At 53.0% G+C, this 18,262-nt stretch overlaps 2 protein-coding genes and 1 long non-coding RNA gene across 7 annotated transcripts in view; 2 read left to right on the plus strand and 1 right to left on the minus strand.

Annotated features, from left to right (window-relative positions):
• CFAP99 (cilia and flagella associated protein 99) overlaps positions 1–5,982 on the plus strand; it is a 41,125-nt gene extending 35,143 nt beyond the window's left edge. The window contains exons 12-16 of the mRNA XM_049630185.1: positions 1,535–1,676; positions 1,864–2,015; positions 2,866–3,071; positions 4,697–4,859; positions 5,007–5,982. Of these exons, the coding sequence (XP_049486142.1) occupies positions 1,535–1,676; positions 1,864–2,015; positions 2,866–3,071; positions 4,697–4,859; positions 5,007–5,123 (780 nt within the window). The 3' untranslated portion in view covers positions 5,124–5,982. The remainder of the gene's footprint in view (positions 1–1,534; positions 1,677–1,863; positions 2,016–2,865; positions 3,072–4,696; positions 4,860–5,006) is intronic.
• A 2,882-nt stretch (positions 5,983–8,864) lies between these two features.
• On the minus strand, positions 8,865–10,439 carry LOC125922567 (uncharacterized). The gene is made up of 2 exons (XR_007457699.1): positions 9,852–10,439; positions 8,865–9,448 (listed from the first exon to the last, which is right to left on the minus strand). It is a non-coding gene; the product is annotated as an uncharacterized LOC125922567 (long non-coding RNA).
• Positions 10,440–10,443: 4 nt separating this feature from the next.
• The window catches only part of RNF4 (ring finger protein 4), a 32,010-nt gene continuing 24,191 nt past the window's right edge, over positions 10,444–18,262 (plus strand). Inside the window, exon 1 of one of the 5 annotated variants that reach the window (XM_049630191.1) lies at positions 10,444–10,653. The gene's annotated coding sequence lies outside the window, so the exon portion shown is untranslated. The other 4 variants (XM_049630187.1, XM_049630190.1, XM_049630188.1 and 1 more) reach the window with 4 other exon arrangements.

Consider the following 18,262-nt stretch of genomic DNA (forward strand, 5'->3'; position numbering starts at 1 on the left):
TTGGATTGGGGTTGGGGTTTGGGGAGGAGGACCATCACAGCCTGTCAAGGGCACCTGCTGTCAACCAGCTCTTCACTGTGATGTTGACCTTGACCCCTTGGCCGAGGTCGTGCCTGGCTTTCTCTGCTGCAGTTAGTGTCCCCTTTCCACATAGCACCGTGCGGAAGGGGATCTCTAGGCAAAGCCTGCAGCCGGGGCGGGGGGTGGGGGGGCAACTACTGAGAATTCTGCTGCACAGGGGACTTCTCTCTTCTCCCCCACTTTCTTGAATTCATTCCATCAACTCTTTCAGTGTGGACCCATGCATATTTATTTTACGTTTTGTGTTATCAAAAGTGTTACTCTGTTGCCAGCTTTGGCCTTTGGGAGCCCCTTCAGGTTGACCTCCTGCGTCCCTCTGACTGCCCTGTGTCCTTCCTTACTTTAGGACACTAGAAGATGCACCAGGCTCACCTGGTGGTTTCCCTGTCCCAGCCCTAAAATAAGCTATTTCTCTGAGAGCCCTGGTTCCCTTTCTTAGAACCTGGGGCAAAACTGGACAAATCAAAAAGGATGGTCGAGAGGCATTTTTGATATACGCCAGCAAATTGTTTTACAAAAGGATTACTTGGTGCCCAGTGTCTAAAGCTGAAGTCCAAGCGGCCTGCAAGCTGATTCTCCACTGATGGTGCAGCTGTACATGAGCCCCCACTGCACAGACTGCCGGGGGCTGGGGGTCTCGGAGCCCCTGGCCACCCTGGGCCAGCGACAGAAGGCGTAAACCCCACACTGCGTTTTAGTATCTGGAGGACTGAAACCGCGATTCCGAATTGTTCACAATAGTGCCAAACTGGAAGCAATCTGAATGTCCCTCCACAGTAGAATGGATGAAAGCGTTGTGATATACCCCAAAACGTACAGCCACAAAAATAAGCCACCTACAGTCCAGGGGATAACGTGTACGAGGCTAATGAACGCAGCGCAGAGCCACGGAGGCAAGAGGCAACCAGACACACGGGAGGATTCCAGTCACGTGTGACAAAGCGGCAAAACCACACCCTGTCCTGTTGCTTAAAACTCTGACCTTCTAATAATAAAGATCACATTCACGTTAAAAAAAAGAAAAGAAAAAAAGAAAAGACTCTGACCTTTTGAAACAGCACGAGAAAGAAGAGTGGGGTGACCAGCAGGACGTGCCTGGGGGCTCATGTGACAGGGACCCTGAGGCTGGCACATCCTGGGCTCCACATGGCTTCAAAGCATCGAGCGCCCTCCTCTCTCAGGGGGAGTCTGGGGGCCGGGGAGAGGCTTCGGGGCAGACCCAGCGGCTCAGACTTGGTTTCCCCAGAACCGCAGTGGAGGAAGGGGGGACACGAGGTGGAACTTCCCCAGTAGGCCTGACCTCCAGGGGACTCCCGGGAGCTGCTGAGCTCAGATCTGGGCTCCGGGGTGATGCAGGGTCGCCTCATGCTGCTCCTGGGGCTGGGGGCAGCCCGGGGCTCCAGGGGGGAGGGACCCTGCGGCTCTGACCACGGTGGGTCGGTTGTGTGGGCAGACGGCAGAGCTGATGCAGCAGTGTGCTGAGAGGCGCCTCCGGGAGGAAAGGTCCATGAAGGAGCTGGTGCAGCGGGTGGCGGAGGTGCAGAAGAACGTGAAGGTGGCACAGACGAAGCTCCTGAGGGGCCGGCAGCAGATAGGTAGGGCGGGGGGCCGGGGACCACGAGGCCGCGCCCAGCTTTGCGCCCCCCCACCCCGGCTCGCGCCCCTGGCTGGCCTCCTGCCCCAAGTGAGCTGCTGCGGTTGCCGAGAGCCCAGTGCCCTGGAGGGAAGGCCGGGGTTGGGCAGGGCACCCTGCGGCCCCTCAGCACCCCCTTGCCCCTCAAGTCCAGGAGGTGATAGAGGAGAGCCGGGAGCTGCTGCAGCGCAGTGCAGAGGCCGCGGGGGAGGAGCAGCAGCGGCGCCGTGAGCTTATCTCTCAGCTGCGAGCCCTGGAGACACAGCCGGTGCGCCAGGGCAAGCTCGTGGACCTGACCCAGGTGAGGACCCGGCCCCACTGGGGGAAGCCTCCCCACGTCTTGCTGCGCCTGGCGTGGCCACGGGAGACCACGTTCAGCACGTCCACCGGGACCAAGGGAGGTCTGGCACCAAGCCGGGATCCAGCCGGCACGAGGGGCGTGCCCGGCCGTGGACGCCGCGCCTGCCCTGCCGGAGGCCCGGGACCGGCCCAAGAGTTCACAGTCAAGTCAGGGAGACCTCTGTGACCTCTGGGGACAGGAGGCCAGGGCTCCTGGGAGTGGGCCAGGTGGCCTTCATGTTGAAGGAGGTCCCGGGACCCCCCCCCCCCAGGCCCAGGTGGGAAGGGCAGTGTAGGGAGAGCGCAGGTGTGCAAAGGCCGGATGAGTGGAGGCTGAGAGGAGAGAGCAGGTGCCTGGAGGCCCGTGTGAGCGGCACCCTGAGAGGCCAGGCTGGCATCTGCTGAGGTGGGAGCAGGCCTGCAGGGCCCCGGGAGCTGGTGTGGGAGCCTGGCCTGATCCCAGGGGATGTGGGAAGTTCACAGGGCATTCTGCACAGGCCCCCTGGTCCTGACTCAGGGAGACAGGGCTGAGTTCCATTTGGGCCCTACCTCAGTAGAGGGGCCTACAGGGCACCCAGCTGACACGTGCGGTCCCTGGAGGGAGGCCAAGCCTGGGGAGGCCCAATGGCAGGGATGCTGCACAGGTGCTACTGAGCAGGAAAGGCAGTAGCCCGGGCCCAGGGGCCAGACCGATGGAACTTGGGGAAGGGGCACCGGCGCTGGCGCAGAGGACAGCTCAGGGCATGGCAGGTGGCCGTGCGGGCTGGGTGTGGGCCTGGCGCCCAGCTGCAGGCCTCCCCATCACCCTGCAGATCCCTGGGTACGGCCTGGAAGGGGAGATGTCTGTGGTGGAGCTTCGCGAGCGGCTGGCCCTGCTCAAGGAGACCCGGAGGCGCGAGGAGGAAGAGAAGCGAGACCAGATCATCCAGGGCAAGCGCGCCAGAAGCCAGGAACTGCAGAACGTGCTGGAACAGATCTCGCTGTGCCGCGCGGCCATGGGGAGGTCTGCAGCCTTGAGGTCAGTACCAGTGGCCCCAAGGGGCAGGCGACTGAGGCAGGAGCAAGGAGCGAGCCTGCCTTTGCGACCTCCCGGGTGGGTTGTACAACTACATTCCACCCTTCTGCCCAGGCCATCCCCTTGCAATAACTTCTCCCACCTCTACTATCTTATTAGCTAATCTTCAGACATACAAAAATGGCAGCAAAAATCATGCAACGATGGCCTGGATGCAAAATGATGGCATAAAGCTCATGAGCATGACCTTTGCCGTGTGTTCCATCTAGCTAGCTACTTACTCTGTCCCTGCAGAACCATCTGGAAGGAGCTGCAGGATTCAGACACTTCACTCCTAAACACTCCGGTGTGCATCTTCTGAAAAAAACATTGTCCTGCATAACCACAGCATACTGACACAACTAGAAAATTAACATCGTCTCAATATCCTGTCCGTATTCATGTTTCTCTAGCATCCCAAGACTGTTCACTGTAACTTTTTAAATTTTTTTAAAAGTTTATTTTGAGAGAGAGAGCACGTGCATGCACGCGTGCGAGTGAGGCGGAGGCAGAGAGGGGAGAGAGAATCCCAAGCAGCACCTGACGTGGGGCTCGAACTCACAAACTGTGAGATCATTGACCAGAGCTAAACCCAAGAGTCGATACAGTCGATGGTCACAAAACGCATCACTATTGGAGTGCCTGGGTGGCTCACTCAGTTGAGTGTCTGACTTGATTTTGGTTCATGTTGTGATCCTTGGGGGTTGGGATCGAGCCCTGTGTCAGGTTCTAGGCTGAGCATGCAGCCTGTTTGGGATTCTCTCTCTCTCTCTCTCTCTCTCTCTCTCTCTCTCTCTCCCTCTGCCCCTCTCCATGGCTCAAGCACTCTCTTTCTCTTAAAATTAAAAAAAAAAAAAAAATCCATCACTATCGATCCTGAGTGACTGCTGCTCTGGTTACAATTTGAGGAGGTCCTGTGACAGCTGTAGGGTAGGGGCTGCCCAGCTACAGCTGGCTGGCCACTCAGCAGGTCCCTAAGGTGGCATGTGCCGGGGACGTCTCACCACTTCCAGCTGCTAGACTCAGCCTGATAGACCACACACACAGTCTGGTTGGCGTTGGGGAGCCTCCAAGGGTCCAAACCCACTAACAAAGCTCCTGGAGCTCTCTGCGTGTAGCCAGACCTCCTGGCACGAATCCACCAGGACCATTTTAGTGCACAGTCTGACTGGAGCCAGCCAAGCAGGGATGGTGGCTGAGGGAACAGCACCTCCACATGCCCTGATGCTGTGAAGTGCCCCTAAACCAAAGCCAACGGGGAACAATCTGTATAATGAGGTCTCATTTTGGAAGGAAGAATGACCTAGCATGATAGAGATTTGCAAAGATATTAGCGGCTACCTCTAGGCAAGAGAGTGGCGAGGAGGCACAAGATAAAAGAGGGTTTTCACTTTTTTGCTCCAAATACCTACGTAGCCAATATACGTGAGATACATTTTTGAACCGTCAAGTACAAAGGGCAAGAAGGTAGAGGCGCTGGGGGGACGTCACCCCAGAGCTCCTTGGAGAGCCTCTCCCCCCTGCACGTAAAACACCCCCATTGACCTGTGGTCGGGGCCCCTCCTAAGCCCGCCCTGTCCACCGCCCAGGTGGGAGGAGAGGAAAGCTCGGTCCGCGGCCCCGGCGGCGCCCTCCCAGGACGAGCGCGTGCTCGAGCTGCAGCGCAAGGTCGAGGAGAAGGCGGCCGAGCGCCGCAGGCAGGCGGCCCTGCTGCGGGTACCGGCGCCGCGGGCCGCGCATCGCAAGCCACGGGTGAGTCCCGGGAGCGGGCGGGGAGGCCGGGGGCGCGGCGTCCCGGGTGGGGGAGCGGCTTGGCGACGCGCGGGCGGGGGCGGGGGGGGGGGGATCGGTGGGCGGCGGCCCCGGCCCGCGCAGACAGCCCTGGGCGCCCGCCCGCAGGCGCAGCTGGAGGCGCAGCACTGGCTGGAGCTGGAGCAGAGCCGGGAGCGCCGGCTGCGGGCGCTGCAGCGGAGCGGCTCGGTCTGCGGGCACGCGCGCCGCCTGGAGGCCGCCTGAGCCCGGGAGGGCGCGCCCCCAGGAGCCCCGCGAATCGCGCCCGAATAAAGCGTGCGGCCGGCGGTGTGCGCCTCCTCTTCCTGCGCCGCGCGCCCCCTCCACTCCTTCTTCCTGCTCCGCGCCCTAATCTGCCCCGGAGTCCACTTGCCCCAGATCAGGGTTGCCAGATAAAATGCAAGACGCCCAGTTATTGCGTAAGACAAACTCTCAAAGTATCCGTTCTTTATCTGCAATTCAAATTTATCTGGGTGTCCTGTATTTTCTGTGCTAAATCTGACCACCCTTGCCTTAGATTCTAGCCCTTCCCTAGCTCCCAGGGCAAGCCCCTCCCCTTTGTGGAGCTCCCAGAGCCACCTCTGCACGTGAAAACTTGGAATTCCCACTCTGCCTGGAGTCCGGTGGTTTAACTTGTGTGGTTGCACGTGTGCATTTGGTTGGAGAAGTGGCTGGAATGCTTGAGCCACTGGGAAATGGCCTGTGTCATAATTTGTCTCAAGCAAACCTGATTGCTGCCCTGGGGGGAGGGGACCCACGGGGATGCAGGAACTGTCCCCTACCTCCCATTCTGCTGATGAGGCCAGCAGTGCTCGAAGAGGTCAAGTAACCAGCCCCAAAAGCCTTGACCCACAGCTAAGTCTGTGTGACTTTAGAGCACCACCCAGCCTTCTCCAGCATCACCAAGGGGACGTGATTAGAGCCACTGACATCCGCCCACACCAGGACACATCCATTCTCTTGGTTCCTCTGGATCCAGTGCCAGACTGGAGAGGGCATGGCCTTGAGGACAGGCTGGCCGAGTGACAGCCTGCTGGTGAAATGCAGAATCATGAAAAAAGCACAATGTGCTGAAGCTCCCAGGAAGGACAGAGAATGGGGGGGAGGGGGAGGGGGGAGGGGGTCAGGGAGGGGCTGGAAACAGCCAGGTAGATAGATGTCCAAGAGAGAGATCTCCTCAAACCTGACGTCCTCCCGGACCCCAGCACACATTCAGACCAGGAGGATGGGCACATTGAAGTGACAAGAACAGACACCAGAGTTCTCCCTGAATATTCTGAACTATCAGAACCCCAGGACTTTCTTTCCCATGTTGGTAAAGAGAAATTTCCCACCTCCCTGTCAAAAAAGCTGAGGGGTGGGGCCGCCTGGGTGGCTCAGCCGGTTGAGCTTTCGACTTCAGCTCAGGTCACAATCTCACTGTTGGTGAGTTCGAGCCCCGGGTCGGGCTCTGTGCTGACAGCTCGGGGCCTGGAGCCTGCTTTGGCTTCTGTGTCTTCCTCTCTGCTCCTCCCCTGCTCACACTCTGTCTCTCTCTCAAAAATAAATAAAGATTAAAAAAAAATTTTTTTTAAAAAGCTGAGGGGCAGAATAAATTTCATTTAAAGAGATAAACACGACATTTCTCCTATCCTGTGTGATGTGTTATTCAAACCCATTTCTACGACATGTCCAGAGAGTCCCTCAGGAGCTCCGAGAGTTTCAAAGGATGAATTAATTCTTAGGTCTCATCTGGCAGTCCACAGGTGGGGTGGCCTTCAGGATGTGCCTGACGCAGGAGTTCTGTCTCCAGGCTGGGAGTGGCTCCAACGTCACGACATCCAGAGGAAGAAGGGTCATCTCTCCCTGGTGGCCAGCTCAGGAGGGTTCTCTGTCCTTGAAGCCTTGTGCGAACATCTGCTCCAGTTCACTGGCCTGAATCGAACATGCTCTGCCAACCCAGATCCCAGGGTGGCGGGAGGTCCGTATGGGTGCCCAGAGCAGGCACCGTGGCAGGCGGGGAGGATAGCCCTTCACACCTCTCAGATCGGCTCCTGGAGCAGAGGGAAGAGGTGCTAGCCCAACACATTTGTGGTGCTGTTGGCAGCGATGCTGGTTGGCAGTCCACACCAAGGTCCTTACCTGCCCTCTTGGACCAGGCAGCAGCTCAGAGCTGCTTTGAGAGTACATGGGACTCCTGCCCCATACAAACCCAGGTGGGAACAGGCCTTGGGCCATCCCGAGTTTGTAGCCTGAGGGCAGGCCTCGTGTCGTGGATTAATGGCAAAATGTCTCCAGCCCCAATGTGAGCATGTCCGGGGTGGCCTGCTGGGATGAGACACTATATGAGGACAGCCACTTGTCCCAGCGGAAGCCCTCCCCACCCGTCCTACAAACCAGCAAACCAGCAGAACCCGACATGTGAGGCCAGCCAGAACCGGAACACTCCCCCTGCCCCCACTAACTTGTAGCTTCCTTGGCAACAATAAATGCCTATTTGTTCAAAGCACTGAGCTTTGAGGTTTGTTCAGAAACAACAGCTGTCTGGCCGACCCTCCAGAGCTGATGGCCTTCGTTTACCGAGGCCTCCCCTACCTGCGTGAGCCCTTTTGAGAGAGAACCAAACTGCCCCTGGAAAGAGGACCAGCCAGGAGAGATCAGGTCCAGCTGATGCTGAGAAAGCATTCTCTGGACCACCCAGAGAATTCACATCCTGCTTCAGTGTAATTTCTGCATAAGTATAGCCAGAAGACCCTCACTGACAGTACCTGAAACTCACTTGGGCTGGGGTTCTTTTGAGATAGTTAACGAGCAGATTCTCAGACCTCATCCACGGGGATTTGGCTGGTCTGATGCCCAGGAATCTACATTTAGCTGTGTGGCACTTGGAAACAATAAGGTCCCAGTCTCTTCTCTAAGCTAGAAATATTCAGGGCCACAGGCATTATCTGTGAGGGAGCCAGGGATGTCCACACCACAAGTTCAGTGCCAAGTGATGTTTGCAGAGAACTTGAAGGCAGCTCCTGAGCATGAAAAGTGATATTTGTTGTAACTTTGTTTTTCAATATCACATCGTTTATTTTTCACTAACTTCAAATTTTATTTTGATTTTTTTTTTAGGTAGGCTCTACACCCAGCATGCAGCCAAACGCGGGGCTTGAACTGATGACCCTGAGATCAAGACCTGAACTGAGATCAAGAGTCAGACTCTTGATGGTTCAGTCGGTTGAGTGTCTAACTTGATTTTGGCTTGGGTCATGATCCCAGGGTAGTGGGATCAAGCTCTATATCAGGCTCCACACTGAAAGCCTGCTTAAGATTCTTGCTCTCTCCCTCTGCCCCTCTTCCCCAATTGCACTCTCTTTCTCTCTAAAGTAAAACATAATAAAAATTTAAAGAGTCAAGATGTTTAACCAACTGAGTCAGCCAAGCACCCCAACTTTTTTTATTTTTTTAAGTAGGCTCCACAGTGTGGGGTTCAAACTCATCGCCCTGAGATCAAGAGTCACATGTTCTACAACCGAGCCAGCCAGATGCTCCCAGCATCACACTACCTGATGTAGTAAAGTTACAAATAGAAAACCCTAGCTATTCTTTAGGCTGTGAAATTCAAGTTACTAATCTTATCTATAAATCTATAACTATCATTTTGATTAGCTGTGTATGGTTGGTTCCACTCCTTTAACATTTTAAATTACATTTTAACATGCAGAATCTAAACTTTTTTTAGCATTTCCGTTGTCTGCCTTATCAAGTATTTAAAAATTCTGGGGCGCCTGGGTGGCTCAGTTGGTTAAGCGTCCAACTTCAGATCAGGTCATGATCTCACGGTTCGTTGTTGGAGCCCCACATCAGCCTTCGTGCAGACAGTACAGACACTGCTTTGGATCCTCTGTCCCCCCTCTCTCACTGCCCCTCCCCCACTCGTGTGGGTGCTCTCAAAAATAAATAGTAAAAACATTAAAGAAGTATAAAAATTCCTAAAGATACATTAAGGTCTCATTTATCTTAAATTTGTAAATTTCCTTTAGTATCCCAATTATGATCACAAACTAAAGTCTTGTGCCTTCCAACTTAGAATCACTATCAAAATCAGTATGTTTCAAACTCAACATGTTTCACACAGAATCAGACTTATTGGATACCCTACCATACCAAATTCCTTTACAATTACATGAGTATCAAACAACAGAGACTGTTTGTAAACTCAACACAAAACCATTAACGCTCTGGCTTTGATCTGCTTAATTTCCATACATGACTCAATCTTCCGGGGAGAAGACCCCCTCCTACTAAACTGTCCATCCAAGGCATTTGGAGTGACATCCTCATTGCCTGAGGGTGTCCAGGGACCACACGTGATGGCCATGACCTGATCTGGGTACTCTCAGAATAGGAGGGACAAGCTAGGCTTTCTATTGCCAAATCCATGTCCAAGTGCAGTTCTGGAAGCTGAAGTCAAGGAATCCACCACCGGCTTTTCACTCCGGGTTCTGATCTGCAGCACCTCCCAGGGCCTGGCATGCACCTGTGCTGGTCTGTGTGGAGCCCTTCAACCGTCCACCTTCTTCCTGTGAGGCAGATACTGTACAGTGACTATTCCCGTATAACAGGTGAGGGGACTGAAACGCGCTTAAAACAACGGAGCATTCAAACTCAGACTCGGCAGGAAGGGTCCAGAGCCTGTATTCTTAACCCCCCGAGTTGCACCAGACGCCCCAGGGGGAGCTCCAGCCCTTTGCCTGGGCCCTGGCCCCTTTGTGGGCCAGAGTGCTCCTCTGCGGGTGCAGTCCTTCCTTTCCTCGCACCCATTGCCCTCGGGATAATCCAGACTCAACCTGGCATCTGGGTCCTCCACAGTCTGACTCTTGCCTCCCCCCGCCCCCCCCCCCGACTCCCCACCTCTGCTCCTCGCACAAAGGGTAGCCTTCAGTCTCCTGGACATGCCAGCCTCTCTCTCCCCACCCAGGCTACCTCTTCTGAGAACTCTCTCCTTCCTTCTAGTCCTTTCAGTTCCCAGCTCCGAGGTCGCTTCCTCCAGGGGGCCCTCCCAGACGTCCTGGTTGAGTGCCTCCTCCGGGTTCCCGCAAAGGGGCCAGGCTGTGCTTCCTTCCAGTTTTCACTGCCAGCCTAGTAAACAGTCCGGGAACACTGGGACCAGACGCTGGCCCACGACCTGGCACGTCGGGTCGCGAGGGCCCTGGAGTTCCTGCAGATTCAGGCCCGGGTTTTGGCCAATAGCAGAGAGCTCGGGAGCGTTCACAGGAGAGAGAACTGAGGCCCGAAGCGGGGTGGGAGTGGGCCCGGTACGCGGGCCTCGGGCCGGCTGGCCTGGAATAACGCCCAGCTCCGCTCCGTCCGCCGGCCGCATCCGCCCCGTATCAGGGGGCCCGGAACCGGCCGCCGCTCTGCAAACCACAACTCCCGAGACGCCTTGCGCACCGAGGGGGCGCAGATCGCCTCTCTCGCGGGAAGGCGGGAGCTTGAGTCGCGAGCGCGGGCGGAGCCGGAAAGAAGCGCTTTTCAAAGCGGTAATAGATGGTTTTCTTATCCAATAGAATTGAAAACATACCTCCTGCACCGGTAGACCACGGGAGTACGAGGAGCGGCGGCCAATGGGAACGCACCGGGGGTGGAGCCGAGGCCTCCGGAGCGGAAGTGGATCGCTGCTGAGGCGGCGGCGTCTTGCTGGAGGGTTTCTCCTCCGTGGTTTCCGGAGGTGCTTCTTCGCCGGACTGCGTCGGCGTTGGCTGCTGCCGGGCCAGACCGGCTCCAGGTAAGCCTGGCTTCACGGAGAGGGGGCGGCCGGCCAGAGCCGGGCGGGTGTGGGGTTCGGGCGGCTTCGCGGCCTGCAGAGGCCTCGGCGCGGCGGCCCTCCGGAGCGCAGCCAACCCCCCTCGGGCCGGACGCCCGGCCGGGCCTCCCCCGAGCCCGCGAGCCCGCCCAGCTGTCCGCGTGGCTGCGTGAGCCCGGCGCGGCGCAGGCGACGGACGTACGAACGCCTCGCTGAGGGCCTCCGCCGCCCCGGCGGGCTGCGGTCCCAGCGTTTAGTTGTAGCGCAGCTGGAGAAACCGAGGCTGGGGTGGGGGGCGGACGCGCCCAAGGTCACTCGGGGAGGCGGACAGGGCGGCAAGGGCCGTTCAGGGGAGGCCCCGGCCAGCTTTTTGTTCCCCGCTGACGCCGCCTCCTTTGTGTGCTCGCGCCGCCGCCCCGCCATCGTGGGCCTGCCAGTCCTCCCGGGCCGCGTGGCGGAGCCTGCTGGGCCTCGTGGGGCTGGGGACGGCGGGGGCTGGTCTTGGGAGCGCCCACCTGGGCCTGAGCTCCGTGGGTCCTCGGCTTCCGGTCGCTGGGGACCGCTCGTGTGCTGAAGCCCGCGGCCGGCCCCGCCCCTCGGGCGCCTGCACCCCCGCCCGCATCCCCGGCGCGCTGGTGGCCCGGGGGCCTGGGGAGGAATCCGGGTCGCGGTGAGGCTTGAGACCCGAAACGCAGTACTTACTCCCTGTACTCCGCTTTCCACCCTTTGACCCGTCCGGGGAGAAGCCTGGACTTTACCGCAGTAGTCGTTTGGGGGAGGTTTTGGCTTTTGTCTTATTCTAGTCCGTCCCCATCTACATTCACAGTCGTGCCTTCGTTCTGCTTCAAGTTCTCGCAGCCCGAGGTAGGGTCTCAGCTCTGCAGCCCTGCGCTCTGCTTCGGCTGCCGAAGTGTTGGGGAGGCTGAGGCGGTCTGCCCAAGGTCGTACAGTCGGCGAACCAGTCCACGGCAGGGCTAGTCTGGAACCTCGTTTTCCTGGCTGCAGGACTGGCCTTTGAGTTCAGTGACTAGGAGTTTGGGGACCACGGTAATGACGGACAGAGACGCCGAAGGGAATCGTTTTGGTTTTTGGGGGGTGTGTTTTTTTAATGGGTAGGGAGGGATACTGGGTTCAGTTTTATCTACGAGCTTGAGGTGAAATGGGAACATTCAAGTAGAAGGATGTGTTGCTGGTTTTTGCATTGCCTGAACTTGAGTTTCCAAATCAGATTTAAAAATCTTACTTTAATGCGGTGTTTATCAATCTTTTTTTACAGTGAACTCCCCCCTTTTATATATTGTTTTCCTAATTGATCTCCACGAAATGTTAATGCTTTTTATAAAGCATATGTCTTTTTATGTACTGTATGTATATCTTACGCTTTACATGAAAAGAGTGAGTTTTTTCACCCCGTTTGAGAATGCGTACTTTAAAATTCTGAGCACACCGTTGAGGTCTCCTGTGTGCCAGGCTTTCTGCTCGGGGGTACAGCCCCTTGAGGGAATGAGAGGAATTCTCTGAGGTGGAAATACAGATTGTACAAGAGACGGGACTGGAGATAGAAGCAGGAACCGGCTCGCAAAAGGTTTTTGGTGTGCCCCAAGTTAAGGAATTCAGAATTTATGTTAAGAGCAAGTGGGAAAAATTACTAAATTAAGTCCTAAGCAGGGAAGTAATATGGTTATATTTGCATTTTAGAGAAACCACTGTGCTGTGAGAAGGATGGCTTAGAAAGGGGGGTGAGACTACTGGCCTCTGGACCAGCCAGGAGGAGAGAAGGGTAGCTTGCTTGGACCAGGGTAGGGACTGGGAACCAAGCTTGGTGCCCAGGATTGCCAGTTGTGGCAAATCCTTCACTTAAAAAGCTGTTGCGAAGTTCATATAAGTTCTTTTTTTTTTCAACGTTTTTTTTTTTTTTTTTTTTTTTTTTTTTTTTGGGGCAGAGAGGGAGAGAGCATGATCGGGGGGGGGGCAGAGAGAGAGGGAGACACAGAATCGGAAACAAGCTCCAGGCTCCGAGCCATCAGCCCAGAGCCCGACGCGGGGCTCGAACTCACAGACCGCGAGATCGTGACCTGGCTGAAGTCGGACGCTTAACCGACTGCACCACCCAGGCGCCCCAGTTCATATAAGTTCTAACTTATACCAGTAGTTTATACTCCCACCAATTTCTGGAAGAGATTTGAGGTGCTACTCAGTGCAAATACATACACAAGGTGATTGGTTTCTATGCTGTGTAAAAATGACTTTGTGAGTTCTTTGTGCATATGTTGTCAGTGTCTAATTTTGAAATGATTTACCACCATCTTTTACTGTCCTCAGATTAGGACTCTTTGAAGGATGAGGTTGCTTCTGTAGATATAATGGGGCTGACTCCTGTTTATTATCAAGATATAATTCACATGTATGTTCTTCTAACTTATCTTTCCTAAACAGCTTGTTTCTCAGCAGGGCTTTGGGAATTGTAGAGCAAAGCATTTTAAGGTTTCCTCTCTGAGAAGGAAGGCCCGGAGCACAGATACTGCTGCATCCCAAGGTCAGACTTCAAGTGTGATGAGAAAACACGTGAGGTTAGGTGGGAGAATGCTACTACAGAATTTCCTTTGGAAAGGTTTTGGCATAAATAAGAACTGTTAGGTTTGTTATTCATACTGTACCACGCAGGATAGGTAAAGCCTAAAAGTGTTTCAAAATAAGTATTATCAGTAGCTTCCTTGCGTAAAAGAGAAATTGTGAGCCTGAGGTTTCCCTGGAGTATTTTTAATTATGTTTATTTTATTTTTTTAGTGATTTGTACACCCAACATGAGGCTCGAACCCATGAACCTGAGATCCTTTTCTAGCCATTATGTTTGTAGAGATGTTCTTTCCTTTTTTCCCATGATGGTGGTGTGTTTTTGAGTCTTTGTTTCCCGGTGGTGACTATATTTAAAAAAAATTTTTTTTTAATGTTTATTTATGGTTGAGAGAGAGTGTGAGCAGGGGCAGGGGGAGGCAGAGAGAGGGAGACACAGAATCTAAAGCAGGCTCCAGGCTCTGAGCTGTCAGCACAGAGCTAACATGGGGCAGGAACCCATAAACCATGAAACCATAACCTGAGCCGAAGTCAGACACTTAGTCTACTGAGCCACTTAGACGCCCCTGCGTCTGATATATTTTTACTTGCAGTGTAAGACTCCATTTCCGCCATCTCAGAAATTCAGCCTCTTTTCACCTCAAAGGGATTCTCTCTCAGGCATGTAGTGAGCTTGATGGTTTATTTCAGTGGAAGAAAGTCATGGTTTATTTCATCAGCATGTTTATGGTAAGAGAAGGGGACAGTAAGTATTGGACTTGGAATCAGATTGAGCATGTCGAGTGCAGGAGAAGCAGCGGTTAGATCAGGACCACGAGCATGGATCATATTATGGTCCTGCTGTACGGAAGAGCCTGCAGCAGGTGACCGACAGCCTGGGTACCAGAGCCAAGTACAGCCACTTGTGCTTTGAACACTTGTTTGGAAGCGTGATTAGTTCCATCCAACAGGATTGAAATCTCAGGGACCAGTCTGAACGTTACGGGATTCGAGTTGATGTGCATAATTTCACCTGTGAGAGATACTAGATGAACACAGAAAATTGAACTGAGCTGAACCAAGTCACGCAGCCCGAAGATAGTACACTCTCCTCAAACATCTTTCTCAGTGACTGTGTTATGAGCCACACCCTTGCACATCTCACGTTTAAAAAATTTCGCCCCACTTCCCAGTTAACTCACTGCAAACCTTGTAAAGTACCATAGCTGTATATGTGCATTTCCCATTTAACGTGTGCAGCTGTGCTACCGTTTTTGTTAGGCTCTTAACTTTTGTGTGCATGTGACATTGACAAAGTTTTTTTAGTTGTACCCTTAATTTCATTTTCCCCCCATAAGCTGTGTAGTTTTTTGTATTGTGTGGTATATTTTAGAAATACACACGTCTGTAACTTCAGATGAGGCCACAAAGGTTAGTGGTGAGTTGGGGAAGGGAGGTTGGCTCTGTGAAGGTGATGGATGTGATTGGGAATATTTGCAGTCTTCTTGGATCGTTTGGAGCCTGGTAGTTTTTTGGGTGTTTTGTTTTTTAAGCTACCATGTGAAGCCTTTTAACTTTCCCCGACCCCTTTTCCATCTCTATTAGAGCATTGGATCTATTAGTTGGGTGCTTTGCTGTTCTTTATGAAGCATCCCAGGTGCCACATTTGTCCTGGAGGCCAAGGACTATTGACTTCCTATTTTACTTCCTAGGGAGAGTGTTGAAGGAGAGTTGAGGAGGGTCTGGATTAGGGCTTCCTCTGCTCATAAACCCAGGTTTATGGGATCCCACTACCAACATTAGCGTCTCTCGAGGATTGAGTTTGGCTAGCTCTTTGGTGACAGCATGCATCCATTCATTAGCCAACCCACAGCTGCATCTGCCTTGAGTGGAAGGGAAGGACTTGTGCTGAGGAGCTCGCAGAGGAGGGGGGCAGTGCTATTTGAGACCAGCCCGCGTATGCAGTAAAGGAGTTCCCTCAGTGGGCACTGCTCCTCTGCTCCCTGCTATAGGTATAAGCCAAAGAATCAAATTTGTAAGCTTCTGATGATACCCCCGCCCCCCTTCAGGACCTGTACCTTAGCCCTTTTTTTACTACTAGATTCGTTCCTCACACACCCTCTTCTCGACTGGATATTAGTTCAGGATTCAGTAGAAGCATCTAAGCCTTCTAGCTGGCTTTTTCTGGCAGGCTCTGTGTTCAGGCACCATCCACACAGGCCTAGCACGCCTGCCTCTGTGAGTTTCATGGCCACAGTGACCCTGATCCTGGGGAAGAATGGGAAGTTGTTGATGGCCTCAGCACCTGAGGTTGATACGCTCCACCTGCCTCTGGTATCTTTTCGACCTTGGGAAGGATAGATCCGTAGATCCTTAGGTTTCTTTTTGTTGTTGTTGTTGTTTTAAAGCTTATTTATTTATTTAGAGAGAGCATGTGTGTGAGCAGGGGAGAGACAGAGAGAGAGAGAGAGAGAGAGAGAGAGAGAGAGAGAGAGAGAGAATCCCAACCAGGCTCCATCCACTGTACTGTCCATGCAGGGCCCGATGTAGGGCTTGATCTCATGAACCGTGAGCTCATGACCTGAGCTGAAATGGAGAAATGGACTCTTAACTGAGCCACCCAGGGGCCCCTTGGGTTTCCTTTGTTATGAACCCTTGCTCGTGGCCTCCAGGAATTGCCTTTATCTGCATCACCAGGCCACCATGGCCTGAAAGAAAATTGGGTTAGGGGTCATCAGTGGAGAAGCCACTTAGCTTCTCTTCTTTGCCGTCCCAGAGTAGTAACCCTTCTACAAAGGAGTTGGTTGCATGTGGTATCTTTTAATATCTTCCCAGTTGTGAATATCTTCCTGACCAATCACTGGTAGCAACCTCATCAGCCATGGCTATCGGGGAATGAAGGTGTCCCCATGCCCAGGGGTTTCATCAACAGAAAGGTCAACCTAGTGTTTGGGGGGAATTGTTCAAAATCCTGCAGGTAAAGCTATAGAAAAATTTGTAGGAACAGCTTGTTGGAGAAGAGGAGGAGCCATGGTCTACACTGGCTGTGTTTGGGTCCTAGGCGTGTCCTGGAGGTCCCAGGCCTGGATGGGAGAGGCGCAGGGTCCTGCTAGAGGCAGATTCCTTACAGATGTTTCTGGGGCTGTGTCCACTGCAGAGTGCCTCTGAGTGACTGACTAAACCCTGTCAAAGGGTCTAGAAAAAGAGTATTATGTAAAGTTTATCTTTAATTTTTTTTGGTTGTTGTGGTAAAATATACCTTTTATAATGTGAATTATTTGAACCACTTTCAGGTGTTCATTGGCATTAAGTACATCACACTGTTGTGCAACCATCAACTGCCATCTGTCTGCAGAACTTTCTCCTCTTTCCAGAGAGAAACTCGTGTGTTCATTAAATAGTAACTTCCTGTTCCCCCTCCTCCCTTCCCTGGCAATCACCATTCTACTTATTCTCTGTGGCTGAATTTGATGGCTCTCAGGGCCTCATAGAAGGGGAATTATACATTATTTGCCCTTTTGTGTCTTCTTTTACTGAGCATGCCTTCATTGTTCGTCCATGTTGGAGCCTGTGTCTGGATTTTATTTTTAAAGCTCAATAATCTCTTTATTGATGTTTCTTGATAGATTTTCAAAAAACTGACTTTCACTCTTAATTTTGGATTTTTGCATCCGGAGGCTTGAATCACAAAAGTAGACCATCTCTATATCCAGACAGCTGTTCTTTTTTTCTTTTTGTCCAGTAGAAGCAAAAGGCTGTCCTTGAGGGGTCCTGTGTTAGGAGAAGAGGAAAGAAGCTCCCTTGGTGACATCACCAAGCAGGTGTGATGGTCCTTGGTGCTAATGCTCCTTTCAGGCCTCTGAGACTTTGATGATTGCTGGTGATGGCTTCATCAGGGTAATAAAATACATTTGGAAAGAGCAGCTACTGTCTCTCCAAGCCTAGTGTGGTGCTTTCTCTTTCTGTCACATCCTTTCATCTAACTCCTGCAAAACCCCCAGGGGAGACCAGTGGTCAAGGCTGCTAAGCCTCCTTTAGGAATAAATAACTGGGAGAGGTCTGCCCCATTACCTCTGTGCTGGCTTTTCAGCCTGCTCTAAGCCTAAGCAGGAGTGACTGGCTACATCCTGCCAAGCAAGTCTTCTCTGGAAATGAAATGACCCTCGAGATCATGACCTGACCAAAATCAAGAGTCAAACACTTAACCAGCCGAGGCGAATATTTTTCTTAAGTACTGAAGCCCAATTGCTGATGTGACAGTGTCATAAAGGTTCCATTAAAAAAATGGGGGGGGGGGGTGCTCCTGGCTGACTCAGTGGATAAAGCATGTGACTCTTGATCTCAGGGTCATGAGATCAAGCCCCACATTGCGGGTAGAGCTCACTTACAAGCTTTGAGGGGTGCGTGGGTTGCTCAGTCGGTTGACTGTCTGACTTCAGCTCAGGTCATCTAGCGGTTCATGGGTTTGAGCCCTGCATCGGCCTCTGTGCTGACAGCTCAGAGCCTGGAGCCTGCTTCAGATTCTGTGTCTCCCTCTCTTTGCCCCTTCCCTGCTCGTGCTTTGTCTGTCTGTCTGTCTGTCTGTCTGTCTCTCTCTCAAAAATAAACATTAAACAAAATTTTTAAAAAAGCTTTGAAATGAAAGTTATTGGCAGGGTTTTTTTTTGGTTTTTTTGGGTTTTTTTTTACTTTTTTTTGAGAGAGAGGGAGTGGGGGAAGGGCAGAGAGACAGGGAGACAATCCCAAGCGGGCTCCGGGCTGTCAGTGCTGGAACTCACAAACCATGAGATCATGACCTGAGCTGAAACCAAGAATCGGAGGCTTGACCTACTGAGCCACCCAGGCGCCCCAGTTATTGGCAACTTTTAGTGCTCAGGCTCAGTCCCCCCAAGAGGGCAGGCTGTGCTGGGCACTGGTACATTGCCAATGGCCTTGGGTGTTTTTTAACATTCTTTACAAAATTACAAAAGCTGTTGGTTAGTACACAATGCTCTTTAAAACATTCTTTTTTTTTTTTTTTTTTTTTTTTTTTTTTTTT

Source organism: Panthera uncia, chromosome B1 (genome assembly GCF_023721935.1).
Source record: "Panthera uncia isolate 11264 chromosome B1, Puncia_PCG_1.0, whole genome shotgun sequence".
Taxonomy (NCBI): Eukaryota; Metazoa; Chordata; class Mammalia; order Carnivora; family Felidae; genus Panthera; species Panthera uncia.